The 22,728-nt window shown below is 30.7% G+C and overlaps 1 protein-coding gene across 3 annotated transcripts in view; it reads right to left on the reverse strand.

Annotated features, from left to right (window-relative positions):
• The window catches only part of LOC113520180 (otoferlin-like), a 193,240-nt gene that overhangs the window by 106,346 nt on the left and 64,166 nt on the right, over positions 1–22,728 (reverse strand). For all 3 annotated transcript variants that reach the window (XM_031911499.2, XM_052896565.1, XM_052896564.1), the window contains exons 2-3: positions 6,244–6,302; positions 1,701–1,889 (exon numbers count right to left, since the gene is read on the reverse strand). In XM_031911499.2, coding sequence (XP_031767359.2) covers positions 1,701–1,889; positions 6,244–6,302 — 248 coding nt within the window. The remainder of the gene's footprint in view (positions 1–1,700; positions 1,890–6,243; positions 6,303–22,728) is intronic.

A 22,728-nucleotide genomic window follows, 5' to 3' on the forward strand; every position in this document is an offset into this window, starting at 1 on the left:
AATTATCAAAGACGGACAGACAGATAGAAAACATTATTTTCTTTAGCTTCTGTGATAATGATAAATGATAGTTCTTTTCTCTCTCTATATTACTTATCGCTATAATATTCTTATATTCTTTTATTATTTATTTTATTCTTATATTATTATATTAGTAAGGATTGTACAAAATTATAGGGTAATATCATTGTAAAAATCATTTATCAGACTATGTTACAATATTTGTACGCCCTATGATGGTAAAACATAACTTTACTAAATTAATAATATTACCTATTATTTATGAAAATGCATTATTGATTTTTTGATGGTACACAAAATAATAAGTTCATATTAATAATTTTAGTGTCTTCCTTCAACTTTTAATAGAAATTATCAATTCGAAATAACAATACACAGAGAAACATGTCTCGAAAGAAAGGGTCCAAAGCGAGCATTGTATTGACGTATTTCGCTTGGAATTTCTTCAATCTTAATAAGAAGTATTTGGTCAAATAACATTAAGCATTGCAAATACTCATTCATTGACAACAAGCGCTAAATTGCCAGCACAGCGGGAGACAGCTACGTGAGACCCATTTGTAATAGAACGTTCCGCTAACAATAGGGTTACCTACCATTCATGCTTTAATTGCTATTTCTGAGGGATTAATTATACGAAATATTGCACATCATTGTCGAACATTACAATGATTACAGCAATAATTATGCTCAAATTTGATATTATTCACTTTGGTAATAAGATACGCGAATTAATCGCGAAACATAGAATGCTTAATTAAATTTACATAGTAATTAGCTTTTGCCCATGACTTCGTTTGCGTACTCGAGATACATTTAGAGTAGATTTACTGTGAACTTGTGACAAAATCTTTACAAATTTTTGTATTTATAATATTAATAGGATATTTAAAATATAAAAATGAAAAAAAAAAAAAAACAAATAATGGTAGCCAAGAATGGAAGACATATATTTAACGTTTTTTTTTTTATTCTTGTTGTAAAGTATATATGTATCTGATATTATTATATTTTCTATCTTGCCATGAAATCACTTACATGTTAGACGAAAAAAATACATACATACATACATATCTGTCACGCCTGTCTCCCATTAGGGTAGGCAGAAACAATGGAACGCCAAATGCTTCGATTCAAACAAACCTCTTTCGCTTCTTCCACATTCATCAGTCTTGTCATACACGCTCGCCGGTTACGGGTACTTTTAATTTGGCCCTTCTTCAGCACGTCGCCTATTTGGTCGACATACGTCCGTCTAGGGCGGCCCCTACCGACATCTCCATTCATTCTTGCTCGACAAATCTCTTTCGTAATTCTTTTTTCATCCATCCTCTCCAAATGACCTTCGAAATAGGTTGTTGATTGGCATGTTCTTATTAACTAACATATTTTAAGTATCTATGTAAATTCTTCATTAATAAAGTCAACTAGAACAGTTAATTTTATAAAATAATTTTTCTTAAGTTTACTTTTTTTTAAATAATCTTAGTAATAAAAAGTAGAATCCTTACTAATTTCTAAAAGTGTGTTTGGTGGTTACCTTCTGATAAAGTGCTGGTCATGAAATTTAGTATACATGTAACTAGCCCATTTATTTATAGGCATGGGACAGTTTTAATCCAGTAACGCAGATGAAGTCGCGGATAAAAGTTAGTGTGAAATGTATGAAAAACACTTACCGGTACAGCTTTATTCTTGTCGTCAACCAGCGTGTCGGTGATGCAGAGCTGACCGTCGTTCACGACGATCTGGAGGCCAAGTCGGTACACTCCCAGTACACGATGGTTGCCCCATCGTCCACGTGAAATCAGCTGAAGAGTTAGAACTTCTCCGGCGGTCACTGCACGCGACACCGGCCACTCGAAGCGCTGTTAAAGGAATGATCCTTACTATTGTTGTATATTGACGATCTAGATAGGTATCTAGATAGGCAAATTTCTAGTTTGTTTTCTTGTTTTTTAAAAGAGCCTATGTTATTCGCTAATAACTTTCTGTGAGTGAAAGAATTATGAAAATCGGTTAACAATTTTTGTGTCTGTCCTTTGTAAAGAAAAAAAAGCATTTTTTTTTCTCTCTTTATAATATTGATTTCAATATGAAAGTGTTTTTGTTTATTATTTATCAGATGACATTATTAATTTAATAATTAAATAAATTACTATAAAATTTAGTATGTAGATATTATTGCGGTTGGTGAAGGACTTAGGTGACTCTATATCCCGATCAATCGAAATACCCTGTTCACGCGGTCAAAGTCACGGGTGAAAACTAGTAAGTTATTTTTATTTATATTACTCTTGGCACTTTCACTGATTGACCGATTGTAATAAAGTTTTGGCGTAAAAAAAGGGCGTAGCCTACTTTGGTACTGATCAATCAATGTTCCCGTGGGACTACAATGCATCAATACAATAAGTGTACTTGTTCTTCCAATTGTTTGAAAATGTCAACGTACGAAATTTCTTTGTTCGTGACAGTCTGTTTCCGTAGTATAATTGGAAAGATACTTAACAAAGACAATAGAAGGAGATTTTGTACAAAAGTCGTCTGTTTGGATGCCTCTCCCATTCGTGTTTTTTCCGTGAAGCAGTTGTGTATACATGACTGTGTTTCGGTTCGAAAGGTGCAATATGGTAATGAAATTATAGGATACAAAGGCATAACACCATAGTCCTTAGGAATGGTAAAAGATGTATTTGGCGACAAAGTCACAAAGTATACTTTTTTATGTCCATGGTACTATTCATGTCTATAGGCGACCGTTACCACTTTTAAACAGACGGGCCGTCACCTTGTTTTTGGCATTCTATGCATAAAAAAATGATACAAGTACGAATATTGTCTGATCAAATTTCGTTGAACGGTTTAAATTGATATAATAAAAAATGAGAACAAGTAGTCAAACTAAAATCTAGTAGGCGCTAGTAAAACTCGCGTTCCAATTTACAATAAGCGTCACTTTTATTTATTTTTCTTATAAACTTTTATATAAAGTTAGAAATTTATTTCATTCGTATCGTAAGTAAAAACTGTATTTATTCTAAAGTCCTATTTCAATTTAATATAAATACAACTTAATAGGTATTTCTTTTAAAGGAGCGTATTTTTTATGAAATAGTATTATTTTATATGTTTTACTTGTAACTTTGTCCAAGTCGCTGTCATATTATATTAAATTGGCCGAGATAAAAATAGTCTATGTTCTTCTCCATTCTAGATTTCATAACAATTAGTTGATTAATTAAAATAGCTAGATTAAAAAAAAAACACTTCTATATTTATAATATTAATATTTACTATTATTGTTATATGATATTGAAAGATTTATTATACACAAGGATTATCAAAACACAACACAAATTCAGTAGTGTTTCATTTCCAACACTCGCAGTATATTCGATATTACGTGGTGAGTTGAATCATTACCTACAGTTAATAAGATAATTTTTATGTACATGTTTATTCAACAAGTTGCGGTCATAAAGTGGACGTTACTAATTTAACCTTGAGTTTACTTTCATGAACACACAGGTTAAATTAAGCCAGCCTAGAAATGGTTTGGATGGCATTTGCATTTTTAATAAGTTTCAGAAATTTGCTTGGAATATTTTTAAGAAACACTAACTAATAATTTGAAAGGCGGTACCGTGTACATTTAGAATTGGTGAGATTTTATCAAACAACATTCACGTGGAGTATTTAAGTATAATTTTTATATTTAAACTAGCTTTTTGGCCGCTACTTTATAAGCGTAGGTTTCAGAAGTATAAAAACTAATAAAATAAATCACTTCTCATTCTCAGAATTACAACCGTGAACCGTATCTAATAGACAGATAAAATAAAAATATATTGTTTTGGCATCTAATTAAGATCTCTCCTATATACAAACATCGTCTCCGTACCTTTTACATCTTATTCATAAAAATCTTATTGTAAGTTTAAAGAGCTCTTTAGCTAAAACGTCAAACAACGCTATTGAACGTTCATAATAGAGCGTTAATCATAATCACTCAATAAGTCCTCAATAACTAAAAGTAGGTTTATTGGAAGATTTACGTCATTATTTTGCACAAATGTTGAATTTACTGTATACTGTAGACAAAATATACCACTCATATTATTATTTTTTGTAACAACAATTAGATAAATATAATACTTGCTCTTTTAATTGAAAAACAAATAGATAGATAGATAGATAGATAGATAATTTTATTTGCTTTACTTACAGCACACAAATTACAACATACATACACAAAAAAAAAACCAGATGCAACTTTCGTTTGTGAGTACATAAATATATACTAACATCAAACGAATATATATAACAACATTAATGGGCCAATGTTCATACCAGAATTAGCCAAATACAGTGTTGATTGAACACGTCTTTATCATCTTTTCTTCTAATCTATCTTATCATAATTTAATAGTGTAATTCTTCATGATTAATCGCAGATTTTCAATTAATTCATATTTTAAATCATAAAATATTGAAAATCTGCATTTGTATACGTAAAGTAATATATAATTTTAATGTAATGCTAATAATTTTTAGGATAATATGCTCTTATTGTAAGTATTAGTCCATTATAAGTTTAAGGACCGATATTTAACGTTCTCGTCTTACTATAGTGCGTTTATGAATAACACTTTTTGCTATTAGAGGTTTATGATAGGTTTGTAGATCATTTATATCTACTATTGAACAGCTTTAACAGAGTGCATTTATGAATACAGATTTTTATAATTAGGTTATTTTCTAGTTGTTTACAGATTTATAAAGGGTTGATAAATTTATGAATAATACAGTTATATTACTAGAAAAAATTGACAATTTTTGCACGAATAATTTGCTTTTACCATACAAATAATTTTTTATCTCAATCCACCTTTTATGTATTATCAAAACAGAAGCTTGTCTCTTTTCTTTAAATTCTATACCCAAATTAAATCAAATTGGTTTATTGGTTTAGTGTCAAAATTTACTAAACCGAGTGGCCTATATGTTGAACTGGATACTAAGTTATTCCTGCAGCAAGTTTCATTAAATTGCGGTCAGTAGTTCTTACATGATATGTGTATAAACCCAGTTCTGTTTTACATTATATATATATATATATATATATATATATATATATATATATATATATATATATATATATATATATATATATATATATATATATATATATACACTATGTTATGTATATGCTAAGTATACACTATAGACAGATCTATGCAATAGATCTACATAAAATCCTACAATACTAACATTTTCCCAATATTGTTATTTTTATATTGATATTTGTATTATTATTGTTATAAAAACAAAATTGACATCTTTCCTCTTAAGCAGATGGCAAACTGACCCTTGGGAGAAGCACAGTCGGCCGGGGTTCAAGGCCTTCGGGAAAGAAATTGGTGTACTATGCGGCCAGTATTTAAGAGTACTTATTATTGTTATTTGGTGTTTGTTGCACAATAAAACTTTAATAAAATTAATTTATTTTCATTTGATCTAATATTAATTATTTTATACACTTGACATGAAATTACGAGTAACATTAAACTTAATTTGTATTTTCTGAATGGACAATTTTATTGTTACTTGTTATTTAATTTTTTTACTTCCATGACTAGTTTTAATTTTACAAATTTATATTATTAATATACCTAATTTTAACAATTAATAAATACATTTATTAAAATTGTGTTAAAGTAACAGTATGACGGGAGACTTTGTACAAAAGTCGATTGCTTGGGTACCTCTGTCCCATTCGTGTTTAAACCGTGAAGCAGCTGTGTTTGCATGGCTGTGTTTCAGTTTGAAGGGTGGGATATGGCGTGAATTTACTGGGTACAGAGGAATAACACCTGAGTCCTCAGGAATGGCAACGCATGGGGGGTATCATGGGCGAAACAGTATACGCTGTTATGTCCATGGTACTGCTCATGTCTATAGGTGACGGTTACCACTTTCCATCAGGTGGACCGTCAGCTTGTTTGCCATTCTAAGTTGTATAAAAAAAAAAAAGTATTGTAATAATGAATTCTTGGTGAAAGGTATTATAAAATTAGGATGTTGTTGTAACATTTAGTGATTCAAACTAAATATTTGTGTAATATCATATAACCAAATATATGATATTTTATATCTATGTTATATACTATATCTATATATTTATGCAAATACATGCTCGAATGATAGTTTGATACACACCTGATTAACATAGATGATATCTTCATTGTCCAATATTACGCATGAGTACTTGACTGCACCTGCAATTAAAGTACTTTGTTATTGATCGACATCAGTGAGGAAGAGAAAATAAGGATTGACCTTTTTCAATGGGTGAAAATTATAGTTAAAACGCTCAGGTTATGGAATAAACCCCCTGTTGAGGATTTTTCAAGAGATTACAGCATGAGGTTCTTCAAAAAAGGGGTATTGCAGGCATTCATAGGCTACAGTAATCGCTTATTATTAGGTGGGTTATATGCTTGTTTGCCACTTCAATGGTATAAAAAAAAATGGTAAATTCGCCTACGCTATCGGTATACGCTAGCGGGACCATAGTGACAAATGATAGGTGAGGATGAAAGGATGGTTTCTAAAGGGAACTAAGAGTATGTAGAGGTAGACTTGACAAGGTATGTTGTTAATTTCCATTACTAATAATCCATTTCCATTTTTAATTGTTTTGCATTACTTTTTTAGTAAAGTGACTCCTGTGGCTTAGAACTGTTCCTTATGGCAGTCTATGGGAAAGGCCTATGTCCAGCAGTGGACGGATAATGGCTGAAATGATGATGACGACTTTGTTAATAAAAACTAGTATCTAAAATAAAAAAAAGCAGAAATCGGTGTTAAACTATTTTATTACAAATTTTATCCGTAAATTCACCCGCGCTACCGGGATATGTTTTTTGACCGGGATAAAAAATTTTAATTCCTTTTTCATCCTGTATAGTAAGTACGTGTATATCAAATATCATAGTAATTAGTTAAGCTTTAGAACGCTAAGAGCTAACAAACAAATAAAAAAGCTCTCGTTTTCATATTTATAATATAAGTAGGGATAACCATGCATGTAAAATATATAAATATAATATGTATACACCTGTTTAATTCTCTGTTGATTAAATTGACCTTTAAACGCCAATTGTGTGACGAGTTCTTAATACTTTTTCCAATATTATATTCAAGTAAGTACGTCATTAACTCTCTGAAGCATTCTTTCGATATCTACATATATGTTTTGCCTCAAGGCTCGTTGTAATCTCCGTGAAAGTACTTCAACTTTGTAAAATTCTGTTCTTATATATTATGTGATATTTATTAAGAAAAATCTTTCTTCTTAGTGAAACATTTTCTTGTTTTAGCGTCATGACAGTTCAAAAGATGCGATAGATAGATTTTTGATTCCATTATACACACACATGCATGTATATGAAGTATTTCCGAGGCAAAGTAAATATGTAACTCGTATCACGATGTTATATCATGCCAATATCTAAATCGCTCAACCGATGTTAATGACATTTTATGTTTTTTTTTATAGCACTGAGATACCAAACTAGCATACGACCCACCAATACCACCATTACCAAATCCACGCTAGCAATACCAGGGACATTAGAAGGACACCTCTTTATCCCATTTCTTGAAGAATCTGTTTTAGTCTCTTGGAAAAACTTCGACAGGAAGCTCATTCCAAGACTTGAGATTTCGTGGGAGTAAACATCTCTAAACCACGCTGTACGCGACCATCCTGGCTCTAAGGTATGGGAGTGAACTTCCTGCCTATGACGAGCTGTACGATGGTAGAAAATAGCTGTCGGCAATATACTGAACATGTGTAATTTTTGCTGTAACTTGAGATCATATTTGTGACTTGAAAACTGTATCTAATTTGGTGCAGAAGTTTTTGCGTGATGTGCAAATAAATATGCATATGGACAAAAATTCTAAAAAATGTTTTGGCTCCTGTTGCTCTTTTTAATTTCTGTTTTTAAATATTTCTCACCAGTTTTACCGGCGACTTCTTTCGTGTGACCGGTTTTTTATAAATCTGTATAGATGTACTATATCAAATGTACTGTCATATAATGTATGTATACCAAATTTCATATTGATTGGTTATGCTATTAAAGCGCTGTAAGGTAACAAACAAACAAACTCACTTTCACACTTATAATATTATTATGGTTTACTTACAACATAATTAATTAAAGTGACATTTATCTATGAAGAAAATTGTGTCTATTTAGTTCCCTGTTAAATTACCTTCAGTATAGTGAGTTAAAAGTAGATAGTAGAAGCATCATGTAGATGCTTTTATTACATATTTATTACAAGAGCACGTACCTAATTCTGCAGTTAGTTTATTATGAATAGAGCTATTTCTGTTTCTACTTTGCGTTAGGGGTCAAAGTAAAACAAATATTCATATGAAATTTTTACTGAGCAATTTCCAAGGGTCCACTGGAGAGAGACCAATCATTATTCTTCTTACGCAGAAATTGAACTGAATTGAAGTTATGAAATTGTTCTTTTAGTCCAAGTACGAGTTGTATTCTTAGAATTAGAGTTACGTGGTGCGAGCTATTGTTTTGCCTTTTGTTTTTTTTTTCTTTTAAACAATTACTTGTTTTCCGCAACTTCGGCCGCGAGTTTTGCATCGAATTTACATTCTCATTAAAATTTCGGGAGATCGCTTCGAGTTATCACGGATATAGTGGATGTTCATTATTTAATTATGGATACAAACATCCATGTGGAACAAACATATTGATGTTTATTACTTAATCATGTGTAAACGTCTAAACGGAACTGAATAAAATTTGGGGCACGGGTAGGGTGTGTTGTAACTTAATAGATAGGCTACATTATGTACCTATTAAATCATACGAACAAAGCCGTGGGAAACATTCTGTTTATAATATTAGAAAGAATCAGATATTAAGACAATATTAATTAGACGTTTTAAGAAGTAGATTGAATAATAAAAAATATTTTGGTATATTCACTTTTGCAGAAATCTTTTTAAAATTTATTTTTATTTATTTATTTTTTCTTTATTGACCTTAATATAAAAAGTGTCTGGTACAAAAGGCGGACTTAATACCATATAGCGTTCTCTCCCAGTCAATCTTTAGCAAAAGTTCTCCTCGAAAGTAAAAGGATATATCCTTTTACTCGCATATCACGCAAATGCTACATATATATATATATATATATATATATATATATATATATATATATATATATATATATATATATATATATATATATATATATATATATATAAAATGGAAAAGGCTCTCATTTTCAGCTATACATACGTCATTTCACATACATAATCGTAGAATTAAGTACTAATAGTAAACACACGCTAGAGTCTACTACATAATAATGGTATCTAGTGGGTGTTTGTCAACCGAATTTAGCAATAAGGAAATTCTGAATTCGGTTGTATTTTTTATGTTTGTTAACTCATAATTTTTATATAAAGGAAAATACTAACAGACTAATCCAATAGAAATTCCATTAAAATCAATCCAGTAGTTTAGTTTTTAAAACAAAATAACTGGTTTTACCAAAATTTAAATTTAACACAATCTTAAAATTATTTCATGACATTTGTTTGGAATGTGTAGTCTAACTTTAGGTGTATCGTTACATCATACGTATTTCATGAAAAACAAGTTGGTTAATTTCTAGTGAATGGTAGTGGATTTTGTTCCATATACAAAAAAAAAAAGAATAAGTTCAACCGATTTTGATTTAAAAACTATACTATTGAAGCGATTTTGATGATATTTTTATGAAATGAAATGAGTTTATTTCGAAGACTTAGTATAACGTAGGTACTACGTGTTTATTTGCATTAAATAGTTAAAATTATTAACAAAGGCCACGTAATATTAAGTTTGGCACTTGTTTAATTGCCTTAAGTGATTTGGGCATTCAAATATTTATATTTTATAAAAATAATCTACAGGACCAATCTGAAAGTAAATCCTTTCAGATAAAACAAGATTTATAGAATCGGTTTATAAATGACAGAATTTTAAGGTAATAACATAAAATAGTACATTCGAATTGGGAATCGCTTCCTTTTTTGTGATCGTAGGAATTCCAAGAAATCCTTACTAAGTAGACCCATATCAAAAGAGAGACAAATTAAATCTAAATAAAGTTTCTAAACACAGCGTTGTAGGGGAAAGGGATTATCAATAATGAAGCCTAACATCCCCATTGTTAACTATATAGTACTATATACCCTATACCACGCGGCTCTCCCTGGAAACTATCATGGTCAATTCTTGTCGAATTCTTCACGATGCGCCAATTGACCTGCTTTCATCCCCACCTATCATCCCTCACTGATATACCGACAGCGCAGGTGTATTCCATATTCATCCATTTAAAAAAAAAAAAAACTAATGCGTTGTAGGCAAATACTCGTAGATTGACTAAAATAGCACAGTTAATACAATAATGTTAAAGGTAATTTATTTCTCAGACGACAAAACACAAATAGCTAATAAGTCAGTGATTCTGTCAGTCAAAGCAAGTGAAGTTTTAGAAACTTGGAATATTTAAGACCTGAATCCAAGAATTCTAAACAATAGGTTGAAATCTTTGCCTTCTGAAAGCTCTATTCGACGAGATTCTAACCGTCACATGTCCTTGCTATTCAGTCCGTTAGAAGATAATATCACCTATTTATTATCTGTATTGAACTTGTTTATACTATCTGTCCCGCAAATAGAATAAAATAAAAAAGTAAGTGGCGCACACACCGCGGGGCACCGTGTTGTTCACGTAATGACTGTTTTTTCAACTCGTAATGCTTGGAATTCTTTTTTCACTCGTCATCGATTTTAATGCCATTTTCTAAATGGGTATTTTTTGCTGAAACTTCAAATAAATGTCTAACAAATAACATACTTTTAATGCAGATTGAGATGCTAATACTAAAAGTTATATCTTGCAGAATAGTATAACTATAGACGTTTATGAAAACAATATGAGTTAGTTTCTTATATATATTCATAGTATTTGTTATTATATTACTAATTATTCTTTAAATAAATATAAGTATGTAGAAATCGCCTAAATAATTAGGCAAACATTATTTATTGTTAAATAAAAAAAAATATATATATATATATATATATATATATATATATATATATATATATATATATATATATATATGTATGTATGTATATGTGTGTATGCGTGTGCATGCGTGTGTGCGTGCGTGCGTGCGTGCGTGCGTGTGTGTGTTTGTGTGTGTTTAATTGTCTATTTATTATGAACAAATAAATTTAAGTAGTATTTATAAGTATGGAACAAAGTTGATAGTATCCATATGTAGAGTACGAGTATTTCCTGTCACGAAGCGAGACTAACGGAAACATAACGAGAGCACATCATATTGCGGAAGTAACTGATATCCGTTTCAAACTCATGTATATTAATATAGTTTTTTATTTATTTATTATATAAAGCAATAAAAAAATACATCATTTACAATTATCGACGTTTTCGAATTTAGAATATAAAACTCGTCCGTCAATAAATAATGGTAAATAATATTAATGGTAGATTATATATTTTGTATAGGAAAAAATATTTTAAATTATTTCGGACCGAACGAAATCTATCGTGTTTGTTTGTTGATCTCTCTCGAAGATATCTCGAAAAATTTACGAATGCGATATTGTCTGGAAGAGATTGATTTAGGGATAAATCCTCTTTTGTATTTTAAAGCGTAATTAATATTTTTTATATATTTAAAAGAACTTCTCTTTAGAACATATAAAGCATAGGAGAGCTTATTGATTGCGGCTAAACATCAACTCTGTTTTTCTATAATGAACAAAACTGAACCGATTTTGATAAAATGTATATAGAATAATCTGTAAGTATATCTTTTCAAAAAGAATGGGAGTTTTTTTTAATCTATGTTATGAGGTAGCACACATTAAAAGAATACTATACAATGTACTAACTATCGTAGCATATTTAATGTATGTCCGGTTTAAGAAGTAAATTAGCTACAGTGAATCGCGTGGCAACGGGACATGCTGTTTCATCAAACAACAGTATTTCAATTATGTTCAAAGTTTATTTAATATAACTAGAGGCTATTTCATGAAATATTAACAACCTAAGGTGGCATAGTTCCCGTGGGTGTCGTAAGGAGTGACAAAGGAAACTTTATGTTCGAGAGATAGGCAGTAGCGTCTTTCTTAAAATAGTTCTAAAGCATAACTGCGGTTGCCAACCCGCTTGCCAAGTGTGTCAACTATTGGCAAAACCTCCCAATAGAGGGAGGCTCATGTTCAACAGTGGGCAATTGACGTTATCAGCCTTTGGCATGGTAAGGTGGCATAGAAAATTTATTTTTTTATCAGTAGCGTCTACATAATGCATCACCTATCTAGATTTAGTTGCTATGTTGTTTTAAATTTAGGATTTCATGTCATTTTAAGCCCAAACAAATTTTGACATATATTATATTTAAAATTTAATTTAGTATTAAATAATTTTAAATCACTTTATTCAAGCTTGTTATTATTATTATTCACTTATTAACAAATAGTTAAGGAGTTTGTATATAAAATAACTTCAAACGTAACAAAATTATCAAGACGGAAGTAAACATTGTTGATTGCAAAATAAGTTATTCAAATTGATGTAGAATTGGCAATGATATCGATTGATATACTAGTATAAATATGAAAAATAATTTAGAATTTGCTCATTTTTGAAGTCTAATATTATACTAGGCAATATTTTAAAATAAAGCTTTATCTATTTATCTGACAGTGCGATGTAAATTGATTTCTAATTCGAATTTAAACTTTAATTTACAAAAAATAATAGATTTAAAATTTAATATTTTTTTAAATATATCAAGAACGAATTAACATTTGACATTTAATATTATGTATATTTTTTAAAGTTATTTTATATGTCCGTAAGGTTCGGTTTTAAATTTTTTGTTTTTTTTTTATTTTCATTCCTAATTATAGCGAAATATATGGTCATGTACCTATTTTTAATATCTATGCACTGACCATATTCCTTGAAATAAATATTAATTTATTTATTTTAACTAGCCATGCTTGCGTCCATGTTCTTGTATCTTCTTGAATCTTTAAGGAGAAAAACTTATCTTATTCTACTTATTATCTATTATTTACTATCTTAAAAGTAAATATAACCTATTTGCTAAGTTTTTGCTAAGTGTCACCAAAGTTATTTCAGCAATATGATTTTTTTACTGCCTTTTTGTTTACCTATAGGTAATTACTGTAATTATTTTTAATTCGCATTTTAAAGAAAGTGCTTTTAAAACTTCCAATTTTCTCTATTCTTTCAATAAATAGAAAAAAAAAACGGAATAAAATCACCTCTATCATAAATTTTCTAGAACAGATTCGAAGCCTGTTTATTCAAAATACTTTACTAAAGTCTACTATTACTGTGTGTGTATTTTATTTGAAAATACAATAATTTACAAACGCGCAATGCTATTAATATTTCAGGATATTATTCCGAGAGGCTGTCTCCAGTGAATTTACTCGTGCCGAGCCTTTGATACATGGCTTCCTTCGCTCACTAGCTAATGGTACTTGTATATTATGTACCTAACTACCTGAGAATTGAAACGACGCAAATGTTCCCGATTTGAGTTGTTCTACATATCAAAATTATGACAAATTTAAGGGCCAGTGCAATTATAGTTTATTACAATAGAAGTTTTTGAAACACAAACAGAAACATATTTAAACCAATCACAGACAGTTTGCGGATGTCCAACATTACTCCGTAGGGGGGCGCCAAAGGAATTGTTGTTAATAGGATCCAACTACCCTCTTGTCACTAATATACCCTATCAAGTTGATCTCCACGTGGTTCCCTGTAGAATTATCGTAGTTAAATCGTCACGATGGGTCAACTGACTTACTTCATTCTCACCTATCATCTCTCACTGGTGCCCCGACAATATATACCGATAGCGCAGGCTGGTTTATCTTTATCTTATCTGATTATATTTTTTACACCTATTAAAAAAAACAGTACTCTATAGTACAAATACAAAAAACAAGTAATTGTTTGAAAGTTTCGATTCGTTACTAATTTCGAGACTATTTCTGTGATATTGTCAACAAAATGTGGTCACGTTTTCATTAAGTTACTATAGTAAGTAAGTCATTAAGGTACTATACAAACAAACTGTAGTGGTATTGTTACGTTAAATGAACAATGTAAAAAAGTATTCGGGAATGAGTTCTAGCAACAAAATGCTTTTAGAATGCCTTTATCATGATTTTTTTAATTAGAACTTAAAATAGTCCTAGAAATGAGAACATTCGCTCGCTTTGTTTCACTTCACCTTTATATGATTAATTATTAATATTATAATTATTATCTAAAACCTCTTTTTCTTTTTTTTTATACAACTTAGAATGGCAAACAAGCTGATGGCCCACCTGATGGAAAGTGGTAACCGTTGCCTATAGACATGGGCAGTGCCATGGACATAACAGAGTATACTGTTTCACCCATGATACCCCCCATGCGTTGCCATTCCTGAGGACTCAGGTGTTATTCCTCTGTACCCAGTAAATTCATGCCATATCCCACCCTTCAAACCGAAACACAGCCATACAAACACAACTGCTTCACGGTTGAAACACGAATGGTTAATGAACACCTCTATGGTGAATCTCTGACATGGATATTATCTCGGCAATCCACCGGGGTGAATTACATTGCAATCGAATCAGACTCAAATATAATTGCCATCAAATGGTAACCATAAGCATCCTTATGGTTAAAATCTATTCGACATGATGTCCATTTAATCCCAATTCGCTTACGTCAAAATTTACCTTGGATTTCTATGCTCAAATGTCATAAAAAATAATTAAGTTACTGTACAAGAGAAGGACAAATCGAAATAACTTACACCATGTCAGTTTTACAGGACAGGTAATAAATCTAATCTTCCACTCTTAAGGAGAGATTTGTGTTACAGAATACTAAATAATACATGTACTATGTACAGAAGATTTACTTCACAGGGTATTGCAATTTAAAAACCAACCCTCGTACTAATACAATGAAGTACGATCTAGCGTCTTTGGAACCTACAGGTTCGCAGTCAATTGTAGCACGCAAATAAATAACAGAGTGACTAAAATCCGCTCCTGTCTAGCAGTAGGCTAGTATCATTATCATAATAGGTTATTATTATAGTGATATTAATCTTGTATATGAAAAACTATTATCAATGTATTTCAAACTTTTACAACAAATAACATATAAATTATTGATAGGTGGAAAACACACACGCTATTTAGTAGAGTAGGTATTTTATTTAATACTAGCTGTCTCTCTCGACTTTGATCGCATGTATCAGTATTCTCTGTGTTAAGTTAGAATAATTTGTTTCTAATTCAAATCAATTTTGCTAAAACATTCAAACATAGACTTTGACATTTATAATAATAAAGTTATACGTGACATGTCCCTTTTTAACTTAAATATCTTTCGGTATTAATCTTTAATCAATTACTTGTAACACAAGTTTTTAATTAAATTAAATTACAGTTGAGGTATACCATGATACCTGTAATGTTATTATATATTGTTTTGTCAATGTGATCATTTCTTGTAATTGTTTGTATTCGTATCTATTGTTATTTTTTACAGGAAACAATAAAGAATACTTATCTATAAATTTATATAGAAATTAATATAAATAATATTGAACATCTCTTAAAGAAATCATGAATGGGCATTGTCACAAAAGTATGATTAATTTAACCTATATACGTAAATAAATAATTAAATGCTGTACGTTATGGAATGGAATACATATTATAATATATATTATTAGCATACCTATTTACATAATGCTTTATTGTGGGAATTTTGTGACAAAGCAGTAAATTGAGTTACGATCATTTTGAGTCACAGTAGTGCGTACCTAATTTCAGTGTTTTACCCATCTTTATTCTCCTTTTGTATTTTTTTTTAAACCAATTTATAAATAATAGTTTATCTATCACTACAAAATAATCAGATCTATTTACTTACTATTTTTAATATTTAATAGCCCAATAAAATGTATTGGATTTTATACAAACATTTGGAATTTTAATAATCGGCTGCACTGTCAATTATCGGGTCAGCTAGTCTAAATAAATAACTACATAGTTACTGCACGGATTTGATATATTTCATATTTACAAAGGCAATATGAAAACATGACAGTTTACGGTCGCAGTTATTAATATTGAAACTCGGCGTGTAGCGTACCGTACCTTGTTAAAGTCTATCAAGTTGTCTAGGTATGGTATAATTGACATGTTTAACATTATTTTCAATGGAAACTTGGTCCTATAAAAAAGCGTATATATAGTATTTTCCCTTATTCATAAAAACGTCAAATCTCTCATAAATCTATTTTAGTTATTGAAGTCTTTTGTCTTTTTCTTCTTTACTTATTTTGAAAGAAAGTCAACAAAAACTTCAATAGCTAAAAGTTTGAACGTTTTACGTAGAACGTTTTAGTTCTTTTGAATAAGGGTAGGTTAGGTTAGGTTAAATCCTTGTTGATAAGTAAATGCTTTGCACCTACTTAGGGGTATAGCATAATTCTAGCATAGGCATATTTTACCCTTAAATATAAATATTTTAAGTTCAATATTACATTATACACCAAAGATTAGGATGGTTAAAAAGCCCTTATTATACGACTTATTGCCATTATAGGAATTGCTTTGTATAATCTGTCTATGTAAATGTACAAGTCAACGAATATTATTCTCTTAGTGCGAAAGAAGTTTTAAAATCTGCGGGTTATGTAAAGCAAAATTTTATTATAATTTTAAAGCTTTTTAATCCCCTTGGTTATTAGTGTAAAGGATAACTACACGTGAAAAATGTACACTCTGTTCTTCAGGTAAAAAGAGTTACCGAACATCTAATCAGATTTACTTGTCCAAAAAACCATAAATACCTATTCGTGTCACGTCGGAATAAAATATAGGTTTTAAAGACGAAGTATCTGCCTAACTACATTCACATTGAATCCTTGGTTCGATCTAACCCTACATTTGGGAATCTTAAAATAGACTTGTCGAATCTAATATGGAGGGAATGAACAGGGAGGGAAGGGAATGTTAGTAGTGAAAACTAAGGACCCTATTGCTAGCAATATACCAAACAAGGTCGACCTCACTTAGTCCCACCTGGAAACCATCGTGCTGAATTCCAGGCGTATTTATCCCGATAGGGTAACTGACTTGCCTTTTTCATTCTCTTCTCATCTATCCCCGCCAACGTATACCGTTAGCGCAGCCGGGATTACCATTCCATTATCATTTTTCTAATAAGACGATAAAATTCTTCGACCTTATTACCATTTGGTATCTGATCATTTTGTGGTGTAATTAGAAACGTATTAGGCTTAAATATATAGAGATGCGGGTTCGAATCTCGTCGGATCGATTTAATTATAGTAGAGTACTTGGTTTGCCGAAATTTATCTACAATGTATTATATCAATAAACCATTACGTTTAAGAGTATATTAAAGGATTATAAGTACCCAATTTTTATTAGCTATATACAAATATTTTCCCGCGATTTCTTCAGCGATATGTTAATATATCCGTTTGGTCCCGGCATAGAATAGGCCACCCATTCCTTTCCCGTGGGTGTCGTAAGAGGGGACTAATGGAGGGAAAGGGATGGGCAGCAACGTTCCAGAGAGAGACTTTGTACAAAAGTCAATTGTTTGGGTAGCTCTGTCCCATTCGTGTTTCAACCGTGAAGCAGTTGTGTCCGCATGGCTGTGTTTCGGTTTGAAGGGTGGAATATGGCGTGAATTTACTGGGTACAGAGGAATAACACCTGAGTCCTCAGGAATGGCATTGCATGGGGGGTATCATGGGCGAAACAGTGTACTCTGTTATGTCCATGGTACTGCTCATGTCTGTAGGCTATGGTTACCACTTTCCATCAGATGGGCCGTCAGCTTGTTTGTCATTCTAAGTTGTATAAAAAATATCTGTAAAGCCTAACTGCGGTTGCCAATTCGCCTGCCAAGCGTGGCAACTACTGACAAAATCCGCCTTATGGGGGAGACATATGTTCGGCAGTGGATAGTTAAGTTCCAGGGGGAACCACGTGGAGGTCGACCTGATATTGCTAGCAATGGGGTTGTCAAACTCCATTGCTAACATTCCCTTTCCCCCCAATAATTGAGGATTGCTCTGGTCAGGTCAATTTAGGAAATTTATTTTTCCGTTCTTTGTTTGCCGATGTTTTTTGCCTGATTGCTCATAACAAAGGGTATCATAAGACGTTAGATCTTATGAATAACAATACATAATACGTACTATAGATGTAATAGTATATTTTTTAACATCAATGATGTTTATATTTATGGATGGAGGTTGCCATTTTATATCAAATAAATTGTTGTTGGTATGTCTATTCAACATAAAAAAAAATATTTCCTAAACAGAATAGAAAATTTTCCTTGGATTTATCTCATTCTTTCATATTCGTGTATAAATTGACAGCTGAAATATCCTGTCCCATTACATGTTGATAATAGCAGCAGTTCGAAATGACATTTTCTCCAGATGATAAGATCATAGAATGATAAGATCAAAGAATAGCATGATCACAGAATGAGAATATCAGATAATGAGATTGCAGAATGACAAGGTCATATAACAACAAATACACAGGATGATATATATATGATATGATAATAATCATTTGGATGTACATTTTAATAAATTGAAAACTGTTATCAACACACTCTTATTAAGTAAAGCGCACAATAAATTAATATTTGAGTAATAAACGTGCATGGTGGTAATCAATCATGCACGGGCTTTTAAACGACCATGTTACTTTAGACGAGGAGCCTATCCTGATAAAGAAAATAAGTCTATCTTGATAAAAAATATATTAGTATCAAAATCCTTATGCCATTTGCTGTCCGAAATTATGCGGGTAACGACAGGGGATACAGGTAGTCAATTAAATTGAATTAATGGTCATAGAACACTAGTAATATTATTTCAATCGATTCGTGTAACAATTTTATTAATTGAGCATTTACGTATCGATTATTTAGTAGCCCTTCATGTTACGTCACCAAATAATCATAAGAATTGACGCAATTATACGGCGAAGTCATCGCACATATTTATAATCAGCATTTAATCGATATCCTTTATGAATTAAATATGGCTGCATGTACGGTCAACATACAAAATCGATTAACATTAAGATTTTTAAAATCGAATTACTCTTTAGCAAATGTATTTTTATTATATTCAATTAATTTATTGACTTCGATCATTTAAATCAAACGTAATCTTCATTGACTTACTTACCTATATACGCAATGTTACGCAATGTTACCTATATACTTGTTTTGAAATTCTCAATGTCTTTATCGACTTTTGATGTTGACTGTACCTATTATTAAGTCTTCTATTGTATTTTATTCAAAATGTAAAGCTGTAGGAAAATACAAAAGCGAGTGATAAAATGAAATCAAATAATAGACTTCTTTTCTATTCTTTTTTAAACGTCATATTTATTCATATAAAAAAAAAAACAATATAACTACCATATTGCAAATATTTAAGGTCAATGTTACCCATTTTAATTAGATGCTTTCCTAACATAAAACACCATCTATAAATTTAATATTGGTAGTATTTGAGATTTTTCATTATGTTTTAGTTTTTTTTTTTATTCTTTAAAATAACATAAGTTATCTTAGACTATTTTTTGTCTGTACATTATTTAAAATTGCAAATTCTACATTCAAAATTTACAATCGACATACCATTTATTATATATTATCTATAACTATACTAATATTAGTATAATAAAGCAGAAGAAAACGCTTGCTCTGGAACGTCTCTGGAACTACCAGTCGGATTTGAAAAATTCTTATTGCATTTTATTGCTCATTACTCAAGGTAGGTTGTTGACATTTCAACATTATGACACGACCACAAAAGAAGCCGCGATGTACAATTACTTTAGTATAAATATGAAAGTATAAAGGTAACTATTTTCTATAAATACGTACAGCTATAAGACTGACTCACAATTCAATTTAAAAGCCGCAAACTTTATGCAACCGATGATCAGAATGTTATCATATTCCAGTCATATATTGATGGAGTTTCAATATTTGACTGGTGTTTTAAAGTGAAACGTGATTTCGGAACAACTTTTTTGTATAACTTTAAAATAGGAAAGGGTTGTCAGTTTGTAATTTTTCTCCTATGATCCACTACTGACAAACAGTTTGGAAATAAAACCTTTTGAACATGCTCTCCGTTTAAAAGTTGTATATTTGTATTTTTTGTCTCTATTCAAATACCAGTTAGTATCTATGTACATCACTGGACTCACTCTAACGTTCTCTATTACATGTAGTCCTTTGACCGAACTATATTTTTTTTTTACTGTTTTTGTTTTTGTCTATTCGAAAATACTCGTTCTGTATTCTTTTTTTAAAATACTATTTTATGATCAAACTTTACACATGGATTTTTATTTTTTTGTACTTTCTTTTCCGGTACGAAAGTCCAGCTCGTATATGTACGTCGAGTATTCTTGTTTAGAATAAACATTTTAAATTAACTTTATAAATGAAATGTTATATATATTAAAACTTGTTTCATATACCTGATAATAGTATTATAACAGATTTTTAACGTCCAGGTTTAATAATGCCATCATTATTAATTTCTGTCTAATATCATTTATTATTCCGCATTAGTAACCTTAGCGTAAGTTAGCGCTAGTTTTTAAGAATTACCTTAGAACTTAAACAATATAAAATTGTATATTAATTTTTAACCGGTTTCAAAAATGGTGGAGGTTCTGTGTTTAACTGCATATATTATTAAATATATCTACCAATTTCTCCATTCATTATGGACGGAGTTTAATAATTAGAAATTTTAAACTTACGACATCTAGTTAAGAATCTCCTCAAAATTAATATATAAAAAAGACGTTTTAAATACTCCTCAAAAGTTTTAATATCTTTAAAGACATAGTTACTTACAATTGACACTTATTAGAAATTTATTGTGGTATCACTTCCAAATAGCTGCTACAGAATTGAACCCAAATATAATAATAATAATAATAACTTTATTGCATAACCATGATTGTAACAAACTCAGCACTGGAAATTACAGTAAAAGTAGGTACAAATGCATTTGTACATTTGGATCACTTTAAACATCTGTGTCTGAACTAGGTTATAAAACCTGTATCTCAGACAACAGCGAACCCAAATATATTTAGAGAGACGGTGTACCCGTCTTTAATAATAATGCACAAAGGAAACTTCTATCGGAATCTTTAGTGAAGTATAAAAGAGATTGCAAACAATAAGTTATTCAATTATCAGCTCACATTTTGCCAAGTTCGCAGCTGTCTTAGACAATGGTGTCGGTGTTTCGCGTATAAAATATCTTCTATATTGTTTTAAGTTCGATCGTGTTACGCACAATTTTGAAATAAAGAAGTGTCGATAAATAAGATTATTTAAGACACGAATTGTTGTATAATAATAATAATATATCTTTATTTATATTATCATTATTCAATAATGGAACAAATGAACATTAAATTTAACAAATAAAGTACCTGTTTATAAAATTTTACCTTCCAATCCAAAATCATATAATAAAATCCAAATTTTATTATATGATTCTGCTTATAAATATTACTATTTATTATAACTTAATGGATGATAAATATTAACTTCAGTCAGGTGTAAAGAGCACAGAAATGGAAAAAATTAATGGCAAGATGTTTGCATCGCTATAAGTTACTTTACAAAAAGAATAATTGCTTGGAAAATGTTTCCAAGAATCTAAAACAGTTATTACAGTAACAAGTAGTGAGGCGCAAAGTGTCTTACGGAACGCATGAATAATTTAATCTTATAAGACAAATTGACATCAATTTCCAATTGTAAGTGGATTTATTAGTATTAGGGTGATAATGGATTGGTAACCCCGTCAGCGCTAACGGGATACGCTGGCGGAGCACCAGTGAAGGGTGATCGATGAGAATGAAAATAGGCCAGTTAGCCCATCATGATGAATTCATCAGGAATCAACCATGATAGTTTCCAGGGAGAACCGCGAGTAGGTCGACCTGGCTGGGTATATTGCTAGCAATGGGATTTTCAGTCTCAATTACTAACAATCCCTTTCCCCCCCCCCCGTATTCGTATTAGAAATACTATATACTGAAATGTGCATACCTTAAAAGCCTTAGTTAATATATAAGTGACTGTAAAATTTATTTTTAATGGTTTAGGAAAATTTATATTTCTATATTGGAATACATTTCTCACTAACAATTTATGACGAATATGCATAGTAGCCATGCCGTCTCGGCATAGAATGGTCCACCCTTTTATTTTCCTTAGGTCGATTAAGAGAACTTACAAAGTTGAAGAATGGGTAGCAGCGTCCTTAAAACATCACCTAAACCTAACTGCGGTTGGCAACTCGCTTGCCAAACTTGGCAACTACTGACAAAATCCTATGAGAGCGGCTTATGCTCAGCATTGGACAGTTAACGGCTATAATATAATATA

The sequence above is a fragment of the Galleria mellonella genome, unplaced genomic scaffold, assembly GCF_026898425.1.
Source record: "Galleria mellonella isolate WM207_F2 unplaced genomic scaffold, CSIRO_AGI_GalMel_v1 utg33, whole genome shotgun sequence".
In the NCBI taxonomy this organism is placed as follows: domain Eukaryota; kingdom Metazoa; phylum Arthropoda; class Insecta; order Lepidoptera; family Pyralidae; genus Galleria; species Galleria mellonella.